Source organism: Ambystoma mexicanum, chromosome 2q, assembly GCF_040938575.1.
Source record: "Ambystoma mexicanum isolate Mex_15411 chromosome 2q, UKY_AmexF1_1, whole genome shotgun sequence".
NCBI lineage: Eukaryota > Metazoa > Chordata > Amphibia > Caudata > Ambystomatidae > Ambystoma > Ambystoma mexicanum.
The window spans coordinates 994095036-994111970 of NC_090924.1; the positions used below are offsets into that span (position 1 = coordinate 994095036).

The window sequence follows — 16935 nt, forward strand, 5'->3', positions numbered from 1 at the left end:
CAAAGCACCATTACATGTGTGATTAATGTCAATACATAATAAGGAATCTTCACAGTTTTCTTTCTTTTTTTCTTTAGAAAAATGTGACGAGCAATTAGTCTCTGGGCTCCCGCACTCTTCATTTAGCAGCTCATCAATCATGTCTCCTATCTATGCTCCGGGGTATGCAAAGCTGAATAAAAGAGGAGGTAAGCTGTCTTCACAGTACTTGATTGTGTGTACGTTCTCCATCTTGAAACGAAGGGCACACAACATGCTGAATGAGGAAAACATACATGTATCGCAGAGATGTGGCGATTCAGCCACGCTGCATGCATTGGGTGCCATCCCTTTTGCCCACGCAAAGGCCTGGGAAAGGATAACATGAAAAGAACTCACTGTAACGCACACATGATGATTATTGCATTGAATTGCATCAAGGTCGGATCAAGGATTGACGCTGCATTTCGGGAATTACATTCCTCCCGTTATGGTCGGCATATTTTATCACAAAAGAACGGGCATGAGAGTATATAGCTATGATAAGTATAACTCACAAAGTGGCTGTCAAAAAACACACATAAAGACTGTCCCTGTTCAGAAGCACACCCTGACCCTGCCAGGGCAAGCTCTCCCTAGAAAAGACTGGTGTTGTACCACCTATCTAATAGGGATAGCAAGACATCTTTCCCTCATCTAGAGACCACATTGACATCGATCACAAACAATTAAAAACACCAGTACAGGTAATGGTAGAGAATGTTAGCATTAGATCATATCTCTTTTGTGTTATTATGTATGGGAGGTTACTTCTCATAGGAATTTCTCTATTATGTTTAATCACCAATTACGTCGAGACCCACTCAACGACAGGCCTAGTACCACCGGTCTTTCTAGGGAGAGCTTGTCCTGGCAGGGTCAGGGTGTGCTCTGATGTGTGAGTTTTTGTCAGCCACTTTGTGAGTTATACTTATCATAGATATATACTCACATGCCCGTTCTTTTGAGCCATGTTTGTGCCCACTGCTTTAGAACGGTGACTGATGGATGTGTTTAGCGCAGACCTGATCCCGCCCTGGTGGCTCTCCGCTGGTGGTGACTTGGGCTGCTGGATAGAATTGACTTGTGCTGGCTCTGCTGCTGAGTTGCATCTCTGGGCCTGATTTCAATGAATGCTCAATGGATTTTGCATTTATTTCCATTGTGATGTCTGTTTCCTGACACTGCTCTTGCCTGTGTGTGACTCATGCATTTTGTGGGACATGTGCATCTTATGATGAAACCGATACTAGTCAGATGAAGTACAGGAGAGAACCAGGGGTTCCAAGAGCAAGATCCAGCCTGGTACTACAACTGGGCCAAGCAGTGTGTCAGTCATAAGGTAGCATGGATAGAACCTGAATTCTACACTTCATTTGCCTCCATTTTGGTATAGTATGCAGAGGGCAGGCTAAACACTCCGGTGATGCGGACCAATGATGCGAGTCAGCCACAAACGCATTCCAACAACTATTATGGTATGTACTAAATAATAGAAATATCGATACACATGAAAGAAATGTACCTTACGTGTACAATAAACCACTACTAACCCACACCTGTAAGGCAAGTAAGTACACAGAACATGCAGGTTAGAGAGTTTACTCTGTGGGGATAACTTTTATATTATTTTATTTTATAAAGGTGTTTGGCTTATTATAAACCGTTGGTCTCTCTAAGACACATTACATATTACCAAAAACGAGTTTCTATTCATGAATGCAATTTTTGTCAAAACACAGCACAAAACAATACATTCATCCAAGGTAAAAAAACATAAAACATGCTTGAATTAATAATCACTTGTATTTCATTTTGCAATAGCTTGATGGACTATAGCTTTTTTTAAAAAACTGTATCTACAATCTTATTACACTAAAAACTAAACTAAGGTTGTCATCCATTTAAAGCAAAAACCACCATTCCTCAACCGTAAAACTAGTTGCCATTGCTATTATTTTCCCTAAATGGCGAGTTCTCAAATCTGTTAATTCTGTGCAAAAGAGAAAAATGTGTTTAACGTTTCGATCTCCCCATTTTTCTTACACCATCTACAAGAAGTATCTTGCACCCTTTCTTTCATTTGAGTAGCCCGTCTTTCATTCATTGGAAGCAGGATCCTTTGCAATGGCATCAACTGGCTGCGGAAGTAGCTACATGGAAAAGTATCCGGGAGCCATGTTGTGAGCCCTCACTTCAGTATTAATGGGGTAGAATCGTGTATCTTTTCCTTTCATCCTGTGCTTGAATCCAGTCCCTTTGCCACAGCTTCTGCTTTACAGCCCTCCGATCTGACACCAATTCCACCTCCAATGTATCGAGCCCCCTTAATATACACTTAGGCTTCTTCCACTGTTCCAAGATCCACTCATCGCCCCAATAAGGCGGAGCTTTAAATATGGGAAATACTACTGGGATGTTGTTTATTATACTTTTGCGAAATACAGCCAGGGACTTCCAAACCACCATGGCATACGGGGATAGGAGACCCAACAGGCACCCCATTCGGAAGACCCAATACTCTTCTCCAGAATATGCCCTCCAATTTAGGCAATATGTAATGGGAAATACAGAAAGAGGCTTCAGCTCCATAAGTCAATATGGGAGATACTTTCTGCCACCATATTTCATATGTAGGGTTGCCCCCTGAGCTGCTAGGTTGTTTTCTTTTACTCTTAATTCTAACTACATAGCCTTGTCATTCAAGGAGAAATGTATACAAGATCCCAAGTAAGTAAACAAATCAGACATTCCCATTATCTCGTGATTCAAGTACCAGTTATTATTCACTCTCCTTTTATCTCTTGAAGATTGGAGTGTAATTATTCTAGATTCAGCCACATTTCTAATCAAGCCGTTGCATTTGACATAGTTCTGAAGCTGGTTCAGTTTACATTGATGGCCAATAGGGGTTTGGTCAATGGCAACACGGTTTTCTGCGTATAGAACCCAGCCCACTGTGTTTCCATTGATCTTGGAGGAAAGGATTGAGCTCTTTCCAAGTTATCTACCAGGTCTGAAATTAATAGGTTGAAATGCCTGGGGCAGCCCTGTTTCAGGCCTTAATTTGTCTCTAATGCTCAAATGCCCTAATAGATTTAATATAACTCTTAGGAAAGTTGTAGTATACAGGGCTTGAATGGCTTGCAATACATCTGTCGGGCATCGCCAACCTGACTTTTATCTCATAAAAGTACTCTATCCACGATATCAAATGCCTGTGCCAGATCAATGAACGCAAGATAAAGAGTTGAACGGTCTCTCAGGGCTCTGCTTTTCAAAATGTTAAGAACAGATTGAATCCTCTCCCCACTCCTTTCATGAATCCCATCTGTTTCGAAATCGTAACCCACTTTTCCAACTGCACTAGAATAAGAGAGGCAAATCATTTTTCTAAAACATCCAAAAGGGTGGCAGTTACCCGGATCGCCCCTTTTTGCGTTCTTGAAGATGGGAATTATAATCGATGACTTCCAGGAATTTGGGACCTCTCTTAGGGCCTCATCAGGAGTTGGGCCTTTGCCCTTAAATGCAGCGGTAATGCTTTTACCACCGCACCTAAGGATTGAGCCAATCATGAATCGGGCTCTAAGTGGGAGTTTTACCTCCAGCTTTTTGCTGGAGATAAAAATGTCCCCTTAGCACCCATGTTTGCCCATTTCCGGTGCTATTACTGCCAGCACACTTACTGCTGGCTGTAATAGTGTCTCCAACCCCATTGGGTTCAATGGACCCAATGGGGAATGGGAACTTACTGTTACTTACGGATTGGCTCCAAGCACCCACTACCAGTCACGCTTGTGCCAGGGCCACAAGTCCCATCATTCCACCTTATGCATGGCACATGGTGTCTGCCATATCTGGCTGCTGCTCGCACTGCTTCTCAATTGATTATCGTATGGGAAGCAGTCCTGTTTTCACCTCTCTATTATTGATCGTTGTAATCCCTGTCGGTGGTTTCCTTCGCTTCTGTTCCATCTTGCTCCTCCGGAGTCTGCCCTGCCCCAATGCTCATCTTCCCGCCTGTCCGCCAGTTTTGCTCATCTGTGGCTTCATCCAGCCCCGGTCTCTACTTGTCTCTACTTCGAACTGCACCTTTAAACGTTTGTCTCCATGGATTCTATACACCCCAAATCTTTTGTTAATCGAAATCCTTACAGTATTAACAGTATCGTGTGCATTGTTCTGGGGGACAGTTTACTCTGTGCATTTTTCTTCCATTACTGGAGGGTGCAAACTTTCTCTTGCACATAGGGGAGGCACCCGGGAAAGTTGGTCAGGGTGAGCATTGGGCAGGAAACGGTCTTGTGCCAACATCCCGTGTATTTCCTAATGGATTCCTGGGTATTACCCGAATTGTTCGAAAACAATTGAACGAATGACACAATTGACCAAATGACAGTGGTCCTAATTGACCTTCTGTACAATTGACTGTTTGGTTATTTTTATATATATAGTGGGTTGCTTTGGGTTTCTAATAATATAAGTAATATAAGTGGATTAGGAGGGTGGTTGCGGGGTGTCTCCCCCCGCTTATATATCCTAATTGACCTTTTAAATTCGGTAATTGTGCAGAAGGTCAATTGTGATTCGTCAATTCGTATACAACCGGATCCTGCAGTTAAAAAAAACAAAATAAATTCTGTCCCATCCGTTTACGCCATTAAAGAATACCCCTAAAACTGCATGAGCAATGCAAATAAAATGCACGCTCTATGCACCCAAAATAGCATCAGCACTTACTGGGGGTAGAGAATCGGGGTCTTATGCCGCATAGTTCTGCCAGCTGCCTCCCCCTGGCCCCTCTGTTTCCCGCTGGCCTGCATCCGTACGCCAAAGTTTGTCAGTGCTCTCTACTGTTTTCAGCAGAGGGGACCTCCATTGCATACAATAATTGCCCACTCCCTTCCCCTAAACTGTCGTTCTTCATTCCCCACCTTTCACAAACCCACTTACCTGACATGAAGCCCCAAGTCATGGAACCTGATGTCAATAGAGGAAGTGTTCTGTCTCCCCTCACTATACACCGCAGGATCCATTCCCGATTCTGAAAGCTTTGAATACATTAAAATTAACGGTAACCACTGCACACAACCGCAGGCATGTTTTGGCCTCCATGGACGTCATCGGAAAGGTGCATTTTAGGATTGTAGGCAAGGCAGTCTTGGAACCGATTTTTGGATATACCCATGGTACTTTGCAGCATGGAAGACTGATGGATGGAACAGTTTTGTTTCAATAATACCCATTGGCGATTGCTCTAGGAAGTCTTGCATTTCATCACTCTCAGCCTGCTCTGTCAATCCAGAAGGGGATTAACCATATGTAACTGAGGTGTGGTCCTGTCCCAGGACCCACAGTCTAAGCTGAATTGCTATGTCTCATCACTTCTGCACGAGCCCACAGGTAATTCATGATATGACCTCATCGGGCCTCATCAGTAGAAGGGATCCCCTGGGGTTGTTCGAGCTCTGGGAGACAGGGGGGCGGGAGGAGGTCAGCTTTTGTCAATCCTCAGCTGCTGTCATTTTTCAGCTACTATCAGTACCCAGCTACTATCAGTCCTCAGCTACTATCAGTCCTCAGCTGACGGATCACTGCCTGAGGCAACACAAGGCTGAGAAAAGCAGTCTCCTCACAATGCAAATAACTGGGCTGGTGGGAGAGTGTCCATCAGGCTGATTGCGGCTTTAGTTTGCAGCATGCTCTTCTAATCCGCGGATGACTCTGCCTTCTGGTGTGATGGCCAGTGGGCAGGGCTGAGACCTCGTCACAGAGCTTCCTCTAGCCATTCCCCCACTTTGAGAACTTGCTCTGACACCTTGACCATGCTGGTTCCATTCTTCACTGCACACATCTTTCTTTATTCATAACAAAGGATTGACATTTTTGGCAATTTAACTGGTATTTGTTAAGAAGGACTTCTACGAAAGTGAGCAAATGAGATTATTGGTGTCAATAATGTAGGGAACACATGCCAATACAATGCAGGCTTATATTTGTGGCTAAACACAGAGTTATAGTAAGACCTAAACTTTAAATGGAGTGCATCATCCTGTAGCTACTCCTCTCTGTAGACTCACTGTTTGTAGAAATGCCGTGGACATCATGTTCGTGGTCCAATCCTCAATTCTAGGCTTGCAAGCGGATCTCTGGGGTTGTAATATGTCCATTTCCCAGTATGATAGCCCAAGAGGCTCGCACTACAGTAACAGATCTTTAGTCTTGCATTTATATGAAATGTGTAGCTTTGGTTCCCAAGTCAGTGCCACAGCCATTAATGTGATCGATTGTTTCAGTTAGCCTAACTTTGGTTTTCTATAATAATTAACAGTCAAAGGCCCACATTTCTTGTGGTTGTGGAACTGAACGCCTATTCCAGTCAATGGAAGCTTGAAACATAATAAGGAAGTGGATTCAGTAGCAGCGTATGCTCGGCAAATCTCAGGGAATGGCTGGTGTCACGCCGCCGCCTGTCAGAACATGTAGGTATCTGGAATTTAGTGAGCCTTGCAAGGAAATCTTAAAAGCATTAAGTGTGACAGGCAGCAGAGAGGAGTTCACGTGAGGACACCTGCGATTGATTAAATGGAGCAATGACGCGTTCAAGCAACGCTAGAATTGAATGGATGCGAGAAACACCAAAGGATCGTCAAAAATTGAGCACCTCACTTGATTACAGTAACAAAATCTATTTCTCTGTAAAATATCGCTGAGTTGTATCCAGAAGTGCATTTTTGCTGGTAAAACAATGTTTGAGAATGCTGCTGGCAACTACAGTACTTCTGCAAATTCTGATACAACTGAAATACGTGTTATGTCTGCTTATCGGTTATGTTTGCACTTCTTGACCTCCGCACAACAGCCTCTCCAGCACCACAAATCATGGTTATCTTCAACGGCTCGTGCAATACCTTCATTAATTTCTCCTTGGTTTCTCAACCTTGCAGCTATACAACACCCCTACCTATACAAAATCCTAAAATTGCATGTTTTTTCTAAAACTCTAATCCTGACTCTTCTTGTCCATCTTTCTCTCCCGTCATGTCTGTAGTCTTAATTTGTCCGCAAACCTTATGCTGCACATAACTCCCCCTAAGAAAGAAAGATTGGTACAGACCAGGGACATAGACCAGAGACACAGATCTCCAATAGGCAACTTTTCAGGGCTCAGAGTGGTTGAGGGGCAGGGTGTGTCTCAATGTTTGTCAGTCAGGGGAGGTTCACGAGTAGCTCGGAGATCATGATTGAGGACAATATGGTTTGGGAGCATACAGTTGTCGAAGGGCACAGAATAGATGCGGGCACACAATGGACACAGAACAGAGATGGGGAACTCGCTCTTTCTGATATCTGGTTCCCTAATCTCACTTCTTCAAAGATGCCATCTTCATGCTTAAAACTAGTTAGGGAACACTTACCAAATACATGCATAATCACAGCCCTCAAAAGTGAGGCATCATTTTAAATTCACACCAATTGCAAACCGCATCATTTTTATTTTGATCTACAGACTCTTTTGGAAGGTATTCCCAATGATAAACTTTTTTTATTTTCATCAAAATGAAATGACCAAAACTCTCCTGCTTGATGCACCTATGCTGACTTAACTCTAGTCTGACGTCCTTTTGTATCAGAGCCTTGATCTAATGGAGCGGTGCAGTCAGCGTAAAATGGCGCCCACTATTCTATTGATTTGATGCATTGGGGGAGTGAATGGCGAGTGTGGAGGGAACTGTCTGCTGCGTCAGGAATTGAGAGAGAAAGAGCCCGGACACTAATTCCGTCTTCTGCCTTACGTTCGAGATAAAGTAAATTGCTTTTGCCTTTGCGCCCCTTCTATTTTCAGATCCCCCACTGATCATTATTGTACACTCCTGAAAACAGGCGCTAATTTCTGAAATTGTTTTTTCAGCCTGTAGATTGGGTTTCTTGCTGCCAGCCCTAGTTAGACATGTAGAGATGTGCTGGGAGTGAAAGATCATGTGTTGCTCATCAGAACACTGATTGCTGATTACATATGCCATGCTTTCCCATATGTCACATTACATTTGAGCATTTTTCAAGATGCACGCAAAGATGTCATGCTTTTAAGCCAGATGCTCTCCGTCTGATTCGTCACAACTAAAGTGCACGTTTCTCAATTATAAAATACATCTTAGCTATTGCAAATAACTCCCAAAATCTGGATGCACAGCATCCCAATTCATGCGCAGTGAGTACGGGCCTTTTTAAGCAATCTGAAGAGAGACTGCCTTGGGACTGAAAATGAAGGCACGCGCCATTTGGAGTAGGTACATTACTTGCGTTTTTTTCCACATGCAGCGCATTAAGGCAGTACAGCTCATGAGTGTGCTCATTGAACCTAGGTGGGCTAATGTACCATGCCGCACTTAGATTCCACTTTGCTTTTTACGGCAATTTGTTTTTGTACTTCTCTGCATGAAAAGGAGGCAAGATAATATGAAAAAATCTACTTTGTCTTCCAAATGGGCTTCCTTTGTTCCTTGACTCTTACAATTAACAAATACAGGATGCTGTACGGTGGGCGAGTGCATTATTGGAATTCATTAGACGCAATTTCCTTCATTACCTTTTTATACTCACTTTTTATACATCATATTCAGTGGCCTTGCACACGCCTCATTTCTTAGAATAATATTATTTCACGAAAGAGAAACATGACTTTGTCTTCCTGCCTCTTTTTTCTCAGATATGAACTCTTAGGTCTTTTTCCAAACTAGAGTTCGCTCATCCCTTCATCCTCCTGAAGTTTATAAAATGAGTACCATTGAGTTGGCCAACAACAAACATCTGTTATATCTCTACAGCGCCAATATACCCCTCTCAAGTTCATCGTACGCTCTACAAATGCATATTATGTTATTTTATCATGAAGGGAAATTGTAACCATCGTTAGTAAATATGTGTACCATCAAATTGTCCAAAGATTATTGTTCTACTTTCAAGGAATATGGACATATTTTTTAAGACTATCGCCATTCCGCTTTGAGGTGTTTGGGCTTCTTTTCAGAAAACTCTAGCAAATGATGACCTATACTGTTATCTTGCCTCTTGCAGCAGTCCTACTCCCTTCAATCGTAACAGTCCAGTGGGTTTGGTGAACATTGAAGTTCTAGGTGGTCACTTGGGTGGTATGAAGATCAGTAGAAGCAATCGCTAGCGCATTCGACTGAGAGTTGCAATGTGATATGTTACGGGCTCATTTCATGTCCCGTACTATTGAAGAACCCTAGGACTGTAGCAGAGCTTTGACCTGCCAAAAGGTTTCGGTGACTGTTACCGTGTCTTCTTTCACAGCCTCGCCACCTCCTTTCTCACTTCACTCATAGGCCTCAGTGCCCTTAGTGTTCAGGGTGTTTGGGCAACTTTTAGAATGTGGTATGTTTCCCAGGATGATGTCAACTGAGAACTGTGAGCCAGTGGATTATAGGTTCCGATTAGAGATCCATTTGCAGTTGATCAAAACTTGCTATCATGATCCCAAAGAATGTAGACAACACATGCAATCATACAATTCTTTTTATTAGTAAAAATGACAAACCCTCTCACACGAACTTCAATAGAGCTTGTGCACATATCAGTTTATCATCTGAAAGAGCATATAGCAGACCTCAAAGGCTGTTTTTGCTAAATAGTCTGAAAGAAGCTGTGAAAAGAATTTGAGAACCTTTAGTATATCTTGTTTTGGATTATTAATGGTGGCACATATCTCAAAAAACACGTCTTTAAAAAGAAAGGAGCATCAGAAAACCGATATATCCTCCAAAATATGAAACTTTGATTCAACATAAACATCAGATCTACAACCTGCCTGTGCTGCAGCTCTCCCTTTAGTGAAGGGAAAGAGACAACAGGCAACAATTGAGTTGTGGGGAACATCCAGACACTCAGCTTTCCCAGATGTATACATTCTTCTTGGGAGGATAGCTCAGGGGCATTACTCTCGCCTTAGAAGCAAGATGATTCGGAGCAACACAGGTTCGATTCCCGGGTCTGCTTCAATAACCAATAAATAAATAAATAGAGAAAGTCACATAATGGAACTGATAACCGCCAGAATCTGCCATACATTTATCACCATCTGATGTGATCCTCCACTTCCCTGCAGGTCTCAAGTCCCATCGGAGCATGTTTCTCTCAAATTCTTCTTACTTCCACCTTCCTGGAATTCTATGCGGGCATTGCAAAATGTGGACCTGAATAAAGAACCAAGCTAGTGGTTTGTGTTCTCTAACTTCTCTAGTATACTAAGGTCCTCATTATGAGTTTTTTTCGGAATGGGGAAAACATGGCAGTAAAATGGCTTTACTGGAATTAGCAACGCCTTCCCATAAAGCCGAGCTCTGAGATCGAAGGCGAAGTGGGCGATTTGCCTCCAGCCACATGCTGGTCTAAATCTTCCACTTTACCTCTAAAAAACATTCTATTTCTGTAACCAAATTACTGTTCATAGTAAATCTGACAAAATACCCAGAGAGTCCTATGGACTGCAAAATGGGGATTAACACTGCTGTTATTCCACATGTGACCCTACAGTAAATGTGCAGGGCCATGTGGTGGTAATGGTAAAGGCCTCTGGCGGTTAGTCTACTTCAATTACTGCAAAACGTATGTGTCCCTAAATGTGGTACCAGCAATTCTAAAGGGGATTCAGAAATGCAAACTAAAGCAACCAGCAGATAGTTAAATTCTGACCTCTGCATTATGATGGAAATGGACTGTAAACCAGAGGACTGCTGGTGGAGAGCAAATTAGCATTCGATGAGACAGTACTCCCTGGGGCTAGAGGAGTCTTCCAAGGGGCAGTGCACAAACCTTGCAGCTTGAATGAGACACTGAGCGAGAGAGAACATTATGTAAATACAAAACATTCTTGAATCTATTCATCTTCAAGATTGCCAATCAGGATTTAGCTTGACCAGCAGTAGCACTCGTTGCAGTTGTGGAAATTCAGGAGAGCCTACAACTGGCTTCATTGGAGGAGACACCATTACTCAAATGCTCTTTGATGTATCTAAGTATCCTAGTATCTGGCTTTGCTTAGATCTGGATACATTCCTTTCTGTATGAAGGATGTCAACAGCTAAGGAGTCAAAAAACACTTTAATTGACTTGGATTGTGTTATGCGGGGCTAGCAAGTTTCAGTATTAACCCTGCTACCTATTAACATGTACATGCCCACACTAGCTCAGCTGATTTCCAACTTATAGGTATCATGCTTAATGTCTGCCACAGGCCTTCAAATCAATGTCAGGGAATTCAAAATTACTAGAACAACATAATAAAAAGACTGCTGCACACACTAATATGTTAGGTACTAACTCAAGTTTTGATACCTTTCATTCAGCTGATTGAAAGTAGTACTCTGATATGTCAGATGCATGAGGTTTCAAAGTCCCAGAGACTTCTTCATCAGATCGTAGTCACACGATCAATGATCAACAAACAAAATCACACGCAGAGCTGGACATATCTTTTACATAGATAAAAAGCAAGAGACTCTGCCATGTTAAACTCCATTCATGGCAAGAGGATGTATGAAATGAATCTAGTCCTGCATTACCCCTATGTCTACAGGGCAAAACAGTTGGGAAGAAACAAGGGTCCTGCTTTTTGGACACATAATCATGCAAAACGTGTGAATAACATTTCCCTGCTTAATATATAATTTCCATGTATAATGGCATTGAGAACTTTTTCCCAATGGTTGAGCATGTGTCTGTTTCCATTTAAATTGTGGGTGGACGGTGCAGAAGGTAAGATGGGAATGTCTGGAGCCACGGAAGGAAGGGAAATTGGGAAGAAGCAAGAGTGAATGTAAGCAGGCAAGGTGGAAGGAACATTTACAAAGATAAGCAGAATGTGAACAGTTAGATATGGTCCACTCCATCCTTGTCATTAGGCATATAGGTCTAAAAATGTTCTCCAGATTTCATCCGTTTTCCTTTCTCCATTGTAGCCTGAATCCCATATTGTCTACTTGTGCCACTGTGTCTGTTTCCACAGTCCACTGTTAGATCTTCTTTGAGTGCCTTGTCTTCCATTTCATTGAGATCAGCTCCTTGGTGATAGATGTTCTTCGTATCATCCAGGGTTTTGGGCCTTTTTCAAGGTGGGGAGGAGGGGTGGGTTAATGGAATAGTATTGTAGGTTGTTTTAATGTCTATGTTTTTCCTCATGGTATAATGCCTGTAAGTTTGCTGCATGGAGGACATGCTTCCCAGTGCTTTTGTTTGTGGTGTACAGTTTTGTTTGTTTGTTTGAGTCGTGTTGGGGTAATTAGTGCACACATTTCAACTGTGCACTCTTTTCAGCAGTGCCACTTACATCACTAGGGGTAATGTGCATCATGCACAAATTATGCTAATGTTGCAGCATGTGTTAGGTGTGACTTGGGACTGATGTGAGGCACTGAGGGTAAACTAAAGAGGGGGTGATTCGGGACTGAGCATAGCATAGCATAGCATAGGGTAGTGTAGGGTGCTAACGATCTTAACATTACTAAATACTAATATGACTAACAATAACCAATTATAATCCTATTGACATTACAAATTACACTCAGATGAGAGCGGTTTGTGTAGGCCATAGACCTGCTGCAGCCTAGGAAATAAAAAGTGTCAGATTCACCCCTCTTAACTTGTCTGTTATCCAACTTCAGGTCCCCCTCCTCCTCACCTGAGTGTTCGGGTGTGTATTTCTGATTCAGCCCTTCTTTCTGCAATCTTTTTGTTTCTTTTTACAGAAGAGATATGGCTTCCCTCGGATAGAAGCTACTCTGTCACCCTGATGGAACAGGTGGACAGAGGATCGATCCCCTTCCAAGAGTGCCCGCAAGAGGAAAAAAGCCAGTGGCTAAAAAAAACTCTCTCCTTGTTGATATAAGGTAATCCCTTGTTGGAAGAGGATTAGACGGTTGGACAAATCTCTACAATGTGTGAGACGATGTAAACAGCCAGTGTTCCTTATCCAGTATAGGAATAGCATGTAAGTAGCAGGTCCGGTATGAGCACAGTTGCTCACATTTCCTTCCAAACTGGAAGGCAAAATCGAGCCAGCATCCGAAAAGATTGAAGTCTTTAGAAGAAGTAGTTCTGTTGGGAATGAAGACCGGTCACTCCGGAGAAGATCCAACAAAAGTCTGATACAGGATGGTGCACCGCGGTACTCCGACAGAAGAAGGGGAAAAAGAAAAGGAAGAAGGACCGAAAGGGAAGACAGGCAAAATGAAGAGAGAGAGTGAACGAGAATAGCCAGAGCCGAAAGAGAAGACCTCAGCCGAAACCGGACAGAGGGAAAAAACAGGGTGGAAACGAAGAGAAGGTAAAAACAAACGGAGCGGGAGGAGTCCCGTGAAGAAAGAAACTGAGAGGAATAGCACGGGACGAGAGCCTTGAAAGGGAAAGGCGCCGAAAAGGCAAAATGCAAAAGGCTAACAAAAGCAGTGAAGGCAGAAAGCACACAGAGGCACTAGCGCATAACCCAGAGCCGAAAAGCAATGGGTTGCAACGTACCGAGCCGGAAAGTGAGCGGGGCTATATGCAAAGCAAGAAAAGGAAAGCAGAAAAGACTAGAATGTAAATACAGGAAGTGAGGAAGGAAGGACGGAACAACCTAATGGCGGTGTAGCCGCCAATGACTCCATATTCGCCAAGATGGCATACGGGAGTAGCACATGACAGAAAGCTGCACAGCAGTGTGCTTTGCGGACGTTTGAGGCAGAGCACAATGAGGCAGCAGAATGTGTCTTGTAAAAAACTGCTCCTTTGTTCGGACAGGAAAGCCAGAAAGGATGTTAGGATGGCATGTTGTATATTTCATCCGGGCTGGAGAAAAGTGCTATACAAAGTTCAGGTCACTGTGGAAAATCAGAAAGGTTTTGGAAAGTTACTGGGGTGTTGGCTAAAAGGGGAGGTGATGATTGACTGATGACATGACAACAGAATGCATGAAAATGGGTGGGGAAACAATATGGATCTTTATGAAAATATAGGCAGGGGGAGGTGAAAGGAGGAGAGCTTGCAAGCTATAGGATGAGAAAAGAAAAGGGATGGCCAGAAAAGGACCGAGTAGAGGAAGAAAGGAAGGAGGAGAAAAAATAAATAAATTGGATCTGAGCTGTGCTGTGAGACGGCAAGCTTGCAGAGAGGAGGGAGTCGGCTGTTAGAAGACCTGGCTGTATCCCTGCAGGCAGCTGAGAGCGAGAGAAAGAGAGTGAGAGAGTGCTTGTGAGACGAAGGGCATCCAGCCTTGCAGGCAGAATTTGCAGGCTGAAATTGGTGAGTAAAGGTGTAGAAAGAAAAAAAGCTGAAACAATTAATTAGTGCAACCCCTGGTTTATTCTATTTATGTCATGAACCATTTACTTCTCTTTTGCCTGTGCACAAATGACAACTTGTTGGAAAGGGGGGGTTTACAGCACTGCTGAAGTTTATCATTCACACCTCCAAGATTATGTATAAAAAGTATGCATATATTCTGCCAAGTTCTCTAGGAAGTAGCTAATTTTGCTGAAGGTCAAAGGAAAAATCATTGTCTGGGGTGGGGGATGCCAAGCGAGCTGATGCCAAAGTAACTTAAAATATGAACGCACTGACAGATTGTGTAAGCCATATTTTCTGCTAAGCTCATTTATGTTTTTCTTCCTGTGTTTTACATGTGTCCAATGAACATGTAATGCTGATATTTCTTCATGTGTTTTTTTGTCCTAGTCTGCAGAAAGATTATAAAGTGCCTCAGGACAGAATCATAGAAACTGTGTGTGGTTTAATATTCAGTGATCTGTTTATTTGGTGATCAGTATAACTAATGTGAAAACTCAGTGTGCTTGGCATTGCACCAAGTCTGGCATTTCACTAGCCAAGCATCCCATATAGAAAGTATAATAGTAAACAAGTGAACTAATTCCCTAGTAACAAGCTTATACAAGTGTTTGCAGAGAAACACATATTCCTGCACATGGTGAAAGTGACCTAGATATATTGTGTTACAGTCGCTAGCAGAATGCCAGGGTGCACTCAGTACATTTTAATTTTCACCTATCTGGGGCATTTCTCTTAATTCCTTAAGATCCAAAGGTGGTTGTGAAACAGGATGAGAAAAATTGGTGATTCATTCTGATATCAGGGAATCAAAAGCCTCTAATATAGTAAGGCACAAAGGAAATGTTTATGTTCAGGATGCCAGAGACATGTGGTTAAGATTTTTGCCATCTGTTTGTATTCTGCTAGTATACAGGGTGCACAGCTGTTGAATCATGTAAAATATTGTTGGCAGCTGATCCATTTATTTTGTGTTAATGTTGGCCCACAGAAAGTGGTCCAGTTAATTCCACCTAGCAATGTCGTCTCCCATTGTTTCCATTTCCCTGTAGATGTTTGCTCCTTGTGCTATAAATTCCCATATTTTTCAATTCTCTGAACCACCATTGAAAATACACTATGCATAATCTTTCCTGTGTACCATCCTGCTGATGGGGAAGATTGCAGGTTTGACCCAGTTGATCTTGTAGCATGATAGCTCACCCAAATCCTTGATTAACACTGTTAGCTCACCTTCAGGGTATTTTCTTTGGCATGCAATAGGAATTTAACCTCTTCCCTTTGCAGCCTGGCATCCTCATTCACATGGGGTACTAGAGTAATATTCAATAACAAGGCGGACAATAAGCAGCTTTGTTTTGTTCCTTTGTAAATCTGAATTATATCTATTGTTGCCAGCTTGCAAAGGCATTTTAACCCAGTTATAGAAGCTGCAACTAAAGTTTGCCTGCAGCAGCACCTTCTGAAAGTTATTGCTAGTGAACATTATTGACGGCTTGGAAATAGATGCTGAAAATGGCACCCAGAACCAACCTGATGGTGTCTGTATCTCTCTGGTGAAGTGCATATCCTGCCTGATCTCCATGTTGGGCTTCCTTCCTCACTGCAGCTACCTTGCCTGCCCAGATTTGTGTTAGCATTTTTGGATCTATTTTTGCAAGAGAGATGGGTCATTATTTAGTTGCCACACTGGTTGGTATGGTATTGTTTATTTGTAAAGTGCCTATGCACAAAGCAAGTGTTTCAAAGCTGTAGAGAATGAGCCAAGTACCTCCACCTCAATAAACCCACCCCTTTTACCTGTATGCTGGAAACCAAATTATGTCATGTATACAGAACAGCTAAATCAACAAAGAGCAGAATATGGACTCAGTCCAGTGCCAGTGAAAGGGCCGGTACCTAAGAAAATCTGGGAGCCAAGGTACCCATTGAGAAAACCTTATCTGCATACAAAAATACATGATGGCCATCTGATTTAGATCCCTGAAGAAGTAAAACCAATAAACGGCAAGGATGAAAGGTGGTTTTACTAACATTGCCAAGTATATGTCATATGGAGCTGAAGATGAAGTACAAGAAAAGATGCAGTGCTCAAAGGATGTGGATATTCTATAAGGCATCAAGAAAGCAATAGGATAAGTGACATCTTGGCTCAAGGTGAAGAAACGTATGCCACAGAAACAGATGAAGAAATTAATGGGGTAATTCATAGAATTCAGTGCACAAGTGGCGCACGCGGCTGGCGCACAGTGTGCGCGTGTGACTTTCTGCACCAGCCACGTGCGCTAAAATCCATTTCCGCGCACAGCATATTCATGGATTTTAACATCCAAAACCAGCCATGGTGCAGAGTGGCGCATCGACCCTGCAGCAGCGCCAGTTACGCCACCAACCCCTCCCTGTGCGCCATGTACAGCGCACAAATCCCGTACATGGCGCACAGGCTCACAACCTCGAAAATGCCTGTAAAACTCCCCACGCACCCCTCCGAAAACACTTACCCCGCTGCGTGGGCAGTCTCACATGCGATTGGCCCGTGCGAGCGGGGTACGTGTATTACTGGGGTTCGCA

General features: G+C 42.9%; 1 protein-coding gene across 3 annotated transcripts in view; it reads left to right on the top strand.

The window, feature by feature from the left end:
- The window catches only part of CNTNAP2 (contactin associated protein 2), a 3301953-nt gene that overhangs the window by 780327 nt on the left and 2504691 nt on the right, over nt 1-16935 (top strand). For all 3 annotated transcript variants that reach the window (XM_069648309.1, XM_069648308.1, XM_069648310.1), the window contains exon 2: nt 78-188. In XM_069648309.1, the coding sequence (XP_069504410.1) occupies nt 78-188 (111 nt within the window). The remainder of the gene's footprint in view (nt 1-77; nt 189-16935) is intronic.